Source organism: Leucoraja erinacea, chromosome 1 (genome assembly GCF_028641065.1).
Source record: "Leucoraja erinacea ecotype New England chromosome 1, Leri_hhj_1, whole genome shotgun sequence".
Lineage (NCBI taxonomy): Eukaryota > Metazoa > Chordata > Chondrichthyes > Rajiformes > Rajidae > Leucoraja > Leucoraja erinaceus.
The window spans coordinates 47,912,137-47,918,685 of record NC_073377.1 but is presented as its reverse complement, the minus strand read 5'-3'; the positions used below and the strand labels follow the sequence as shown (position 1 = coordinate 47,918,685).

The 6,549-nt window shown below is 40.4% G+C and overlaps 1 protein-coding gene across 1 annotated transcript in view; it reads right to left on the bottom strand.

Annotated features, from left to right (window-relative positions):
* Positions 1–3,430: 3,430 nt before the first annotated feature.
* The window catches only part of ndufs4 (NADH:ubiquinone oxidoreductase subunit S4), a 105,505-nt gene continuing 102,386 nt past the window's right edge, over positions 3,431–6,549 (bottom strand). Inside the window, exons 4-5 of the mRNA XM_055634058.1 lie at positions 4,760–4,833; positions 3,431–3,633 (exon numbers count right to left, since the gene is read on the bottom strand). Coding sequence (XP_055490033.1) covers positions 3,530–3,633; positions 4,760–4,833 — 178 coding nt within the window. The 3' untranslated portion in view covers positions 3,431–3,529. The remainder of the gene's footprint in view (positions 3,634–4,759; positions 4,834–6,549) is intronic.

Genomic DNA, 6,549 nt, shown 5'->3' with positions numbered 1-6,549 from the left:
TGGGTGTATGGAACAAACTGTCAGAGGAGGTAGTTGAGGCTGCGACTATCCTATCGTTTAAGAAACAGTTAGACAGGCACATGGTAGGACAGGTTTGGAGGGTTATGGACCAAGTGCAGGCAAGTGGGACTAGTGTTGCTGGGACATTGTTGGCCGGTGTGGGCAAGTTGGGCCGAAGGGCCTGCTTCCACACTGTATCACTCTATGTATCTATGACCAAGCCCTCTTTCAACCACAGGTCATCTGCTGTTTATAAGGTGACCCTGATTTCATAGGTCAATGTTTCAAATTAAAAGGTCATACTTCAGTTTTAGTCCTTGTCCTTTTATCTCTACATCCACACCCCCCCCCCCCCCACCCCCCCCCCCCCCCCCCCCCCCCCCCCCCCCCCCCCCCCCCCCCCCCCCCCCCCCCCCCCCCCCACCCCCCCCCCCCCCCCCACCCCCCCCCCCCCCCCCCCCCCCCCCCCCCCCCCCCCCCCCCCCCCCCCCACACCCCCCCCCCCCCCCCCCCCCCTTCACGCCCCATAGGTCCCCCCCACCATAGGTCAATTTTCCCCCCCCCCCCCCATACTTCAGTTTTAGTCCTTGTCCTTTTATATCTCTACATCCACACCCTCCCCCCCCCCGAACCTGGTATTTCTCTAGCTTTTGCCTCTTTGCTCTATCATTGCCTTCAACTATTTGAGCTTAGTCCTGAAATTCTCTTGGTAATCTATCCCAGTATGTCATAGAAGCAGAGAAACAGGCTATTCAGCCCAACTACTCTGTGCAAACCAAGATGCCCATCCAGGTTTAGCTCCATTCGATTTTGGGACCTTATGACTCAAATTATGGCCATCCCATTCCAATATCACTACCTGAAAAATTGCCTTCTGATATTGTTGACAGTATTCCAACCATATAGTTATCATGTCATGCAAATTGTAATATACATCTGTTCATTTTTTATTGTTAATAGCCATTTGTCTAAAAACTTATTAATTTGAACTGTTATATCAACAGAGTTTCTCATCCAATTAAACCAGTATGGAAATTAATAGAATTATGGTAGACACAAAATGCTGTTGTAACTCAGCAGGTCAGGCACTGTCTCTGCAGAAAAGGGTGGGTGATGTTTTGTGTCGGAACCCTTCTGTAGACTCAAGAAGGATGGCTCCAGATGCATTCTTACCCAAAACGTCACCCATCCTTTTCCCCAGAGATGCAGCCTGACCCGCTGAGTTAATCAAGCACTTTGTGTCCATCTTCGACATGAACCTGCATCTTCAGTTCCTTCCTACACAATATGGTTTTGGGTAATAGCTTACTACAGTGCCCTCCATAATGTTTGGAATAAAGACCCATCATTTAGGAGATTGAGAGGGGATCTTATAGAAACTTACAAAATTCACAGGGGTTGGACAGGCTAGATGCAGGAAATAGTTCTTAAGTCCAGGACAAGGGGTCACAGTACATCTCTGGAACTCTCTGCCACATAATGTTTGGAATGGCGGTGCAAAGACCCACTCCTGCACCTAATTTATTTTCTATTTGCCTCAGTACTCCACAATTTTAGATTTGTAATAGACAAAATCACATGTGGTTAAAGTGCACATTGTCAGATTTTATTAAAGGGGATTTTTCATACATTTTGGTTTCACCATGTAGAAATTACAGCTGTATGTATACATAGTCCCCCCATTTTAGGGCGCCATACTGTTTGGGACACATGGCTTCACGGGTGTTTGTAATTGCTCAGATTTGTTTAATTGCCTCCTTAATGCAGGTATAAGAGAGCTCTCAGCACCTCGTCTTTCCTCTAGTCTTTACGTCACCTTTGGGAACTTTTATTGCTCTATCAACATGAGGCCCAAAGTGCCAATGAAGTTAAGCCAAGTGTCAAAGAAGCCATTACGAGACTGAGAAACAAGAATAAACTGTTAAGAGACATCAGCCAAACTGTTAGAGACATCAGCCAAACCTTAGGCTTAACAAAATCAACTGTTTGGAACATCATTAAGAAGAAAGAGTCAAGTCAATTTTATTTCAATAGCACATTTAAAAACATCTCTCGTTAACCAAAGTGCTTTACATCAATGCAGGTACTAACGTACTATATACAATGGTACATAGATCTAACAATACAAACATAAATACATACAGCGCTCCCTCAGAGGACGCTTGTGAAAAGAAATAGATTTTAAGTCTAGACTTAAAGGAGTCGATGGAGGGGGCAGTTCTGACGAGAAGAGGGATGCTGTTCCACAGAATGGTGGGTTAGCAGATTTTTGATATAGGTGGGGCGGGGGATTAGTAAGCACTGGTGAGCTTACTAATCGCAAAGGGACTGACCTCCATAGCTGACGACAGAATAATTCTCTCTATGATAAGAAAAATCCCCAAACACCTGTCCGACAGATCAGAAACACTCTTCAGGTGTGGATTTGACGATGACCATTGTCCGCAGACTTTTCTTTATTAGAGAGAATTCTTCTGTCATCAGCTGTGGAGATCTTCCTTGACCTGCCAGCCCCTTTGCGATTCGTAAGCTCTCCAGTGCTCTCTTTCTTCTTAATGATGTTCCAAACAGTTGAATTTCGTAAGCCTAAGGTTTGGCTGATGTCTCTAACAGTTTTATTCTTGTTTCTTGGTTTCATAATGGCTTCTTTGACTTTCATAGGCACTACTTTGATCCTCATGTTGATAAACAGCAATAAAAGTTTCCAAAGGTGATGGAAAGACTGGAGGAAAGACTAGGTGCTGAGAGCTCTCCTGTACCTGCACGAAGAAGGCATTTAAACACACCTGCGTAATTACAAACACCTGTGAAGCCATGTGTCCCAAACATTATGGTGCCCTGAAATGGAGGGACCATGTATAAACACAGCTGTTATTTCTGCATTGTGAAACGAAAATGTATCCCCTTTAATAAAACAAAAATGTATACCTTTTTAATAAAATCTGATAATGTGCACTTTAACAACATATGATTTTGTCTATTACAAATCTCAAATTGTGGAGGCAAATAAATAAATGATGGGTCTTTGTCCCAAACATTATGGAGGGCAAACACAAAATGCTGGAGTAACTCTGGAGAGAAGGAATGGGCGACGTTTCGGGTTGAGACCCTTCTTCAGACTGATGGTTTTTCTGATCTGTATGGATAGCATGCAAAACAAAGATTTTCGCTGTACCTCAGTACACGTGACAATAATAAACCTAAACCTATAATTATGTGATCACTTCTTGGGTGGACCAGCCCAGTTTTTTAGGGTCATTATTTCATAGATAAAAAAACAAGGAATCTTGGTCGGTTCATTGAATGCTCATCGATGAGTACAGATACACATATTATATGGTCTACATCCCCTTGAGAGCCAGAAAAGGGATAGAAAGAAATTGAGACAATGGAAAATGCACATTTATATTTAATAAAAGATGCAAAAATAAGCTGTTGAAGTCATATTTATTAAGAGATTATTCATAAGAACAATAATTACAACAGTTGCTTTTGTTCTTAGTCAAATGTACATTTGTGATGTTGTCAGTTATTTGGTAGATATTCTTGTCCTTCTGTTCCAAGCGAAGTTTTCTCCGTACGACTTTGGTCTGGTCGCCTTTACCTGCTTTTCCTCCACTTCATATCTCCAACCTTTCAAGACGTAGAAAATTTTAACATTAATTTTTTGCTCCACAATGATCAGTTTCAAAATTGTAAAACTGGATGCATTTCAGAAAGTTTCACTTAACGAGTGAAAATAATTTAAGTTTCAAACAAAGTGAAAAATACCAAAGACATGCTTTGATTATTGCAGAATACAGAATTAGCAGAAAAATCAGAATACAGTATGCAGATAAACTTTCCAAAGAACATTACTGGTAAATGCAGCTGTTGTATTCACCATGTGCATGTGTAATACTTACAAAAGCAACAAAGAAACTGAACGATGGGAACCAGCCATTTATTCCAATCATATCCTGATGCGTTTTATCTCTCAATGCCAGCAAACAGACTGAAGACATCAATCCATCATGTCACTATTATAACTCACATCTCCATTTCCTTTCCAATTTACATCCAACCTAACAATTACCTATTAACATTGACGTATTTGTTACTTTTTATCCCTCCACTGTTTCAAATGATCAGGCTGACATCACTCTTGGATGATCAGAGATTTTCAACTATATCCTGGATGACTCAAAGCCAGAACTACAATCTGGTCCCTTTTCATTGACTCCATCCCTCCCACTAACAACATTTTGCAATAACGCAATTAAAATTAACTCCAAGTTGAGCTTCAGACATATCTGTTTCCTCACTGAGACTGTTTAATTGCATCAACATTGCATTGGCCAACGCAACCCTTATCGCAGCTCTTCTGCTATAAAAACTCTTATTTATGCCTTTATTATCTCCAGTTAACCATTCCAACACCAACTGGCTGATTTCCCTCCATCTACTATTTAATAATCTAATATTTTACTGTCCATCTCATAACTCGCCAGTGGGTGAGATGTGGCAGGGTCTGAGTCTGGGTCTTGAGAAGCAAACGTCATTGTTTTGGGAACATTAGAATATTATTATGAAAGAGTAATGCATTCTGTGATGCAAACAAAAGTGGCAAATTTTTAACATTTTTTCATGCTGTTATCAATTTCATTCAAAATGACATGGTAATATAATTGTCAATGTGAAGCTGGAACTCAATCTATAATCATTGTTAAAACAGCAAATTTTAAATCCAATGCCCAGATTTGAAATAAAAGCAAATTACCATTCTTTTCCACAAAGGCAATTGCATCATCCTTACTGGTAAAAGTTAAAACGGCATTTGACAGTGGATCAGCTCTGAAACAAAAAAAGAACGTTTACAACAAGTTAACTTTTATTTCATTAATTTACTTTTTATTATTACACTTCAATTTACACAAACCTGAAACAATTATTTAGAAGTGGGCAGTTACCCTAAAGAGATTGTGGGATGTATGATCACACTTATGTAATCAAAAGAAGGGAATGCAGCTGCTGGTTTACCGAAAAGGACACAAAACACTGGGTAACTTCAGATTTAAGTTATGTTTCAAAGATCCTGATGTGGACAAAGTTGCTATTCCTTTAACAAAACTGGGCTAATTCATTTGAATCTGACAGGATATATATCAAACATATCTGACAGGATCCTTGTTACTAAGGAAATATAGAAACATAGAAAATAGGTGCAGGAGTAGGCCATTCGGCCCTTCGAGCCTGCACCGCCATTCAATATGATCATGGCTGATCATCCAACTCGGTATCCTGTACCTGCCTTCTCTCCATACCCCCTGATCCTTTTAGCCACATCTAACTCCCTCTTAAATATAGCCAATGAACTAGCCTCAACTACCTTCTGTGGCAGAGAATTCCACAGATTCACCACTCTCTGTGTGAAAAATGTTTTTCTCATCCTCTGTGTGTGAAAAATATTTTTCTCCTCGACTTCATTGGCATTAATTTAACCAGACAGAAATGCTTGACCCTAAAGATCAATTTTAATAGAAAGTTTACATTATCTGCATTTGAATAATGATTAATTGGAGTCTCATGAAATACAGTGGAACAGTAAGAAGGGTCCCGAAACATCATCTGTCCATTCCCTGCAGATGCTGTCTTACCTCCAGCAGTTTGTTTCTTGCTCACTTGTACCGTGCAAATGCTCAGTACTGAAGTACAAACAAGAATATCCATTTCTAGGTATTCAGATGGGAGCGCCTTCCTCAAAATCATCAATCTCCTTTTTATTCAATACCTTTATCAGTAATTTGGCTAAAATCTGAAACAGACTGGGTGTGCAATAACTAGGAGTGCCAAAACAACCGAACATTTGGCTATGTAATTTATTTTATAAATGCCATTTCTTAAACAAAAAGCTGCCCATTCATTTTTCTATATTTCACAATTTGATATACTTGGGTATTGGTGTTGCAAAAACAAAAATTCTTTGGCCCGCAAATGTACAAGTTCTTGTAAATATACAGTGCCCTTCATAATGTTTGGGACAAAGACCTATCATTTATTTATTTGCCCCGGCACTCAACAATTTGAGATTTATAATAGAAAAAAAATCACATGTGGTTAAAGTGCACGTTGTCAGATTTTAATAAAGGCCATTTTTATATATTTTGGTTTTGCCATGTAGAAATTACAGCTGTGCTTATGCTTAGTTCCCCACCCCACCCCCATTTCAGGGCACCATAATGTTTGGGACACAGCATTATCATGTAAACTTTGCATGCAATGACTGCTTGAAGTCTGTGATTCGTGGACATCACCAGTTGCTGGGTGTCTTCTCTGATTATGCTCTGCCAGGCCTGTATTGCAGCCATCTTTAGCTTATGCTTGTTTTGGGGATTAGTCCCCTTCAGTCTTCTCTTCAGCATATAAAAGGCATTCTCAATGGGGTTCAGATCGGGTGATTGACGGCCACTCAAAAATTGACCATGTTTTAGCCGTGAAAAACTCCTTTGTTGCTTTAGCCGTATGTTTGGAATCATTGTCTGGCTTGCCAATGAACCGCGGCGCGGGCCA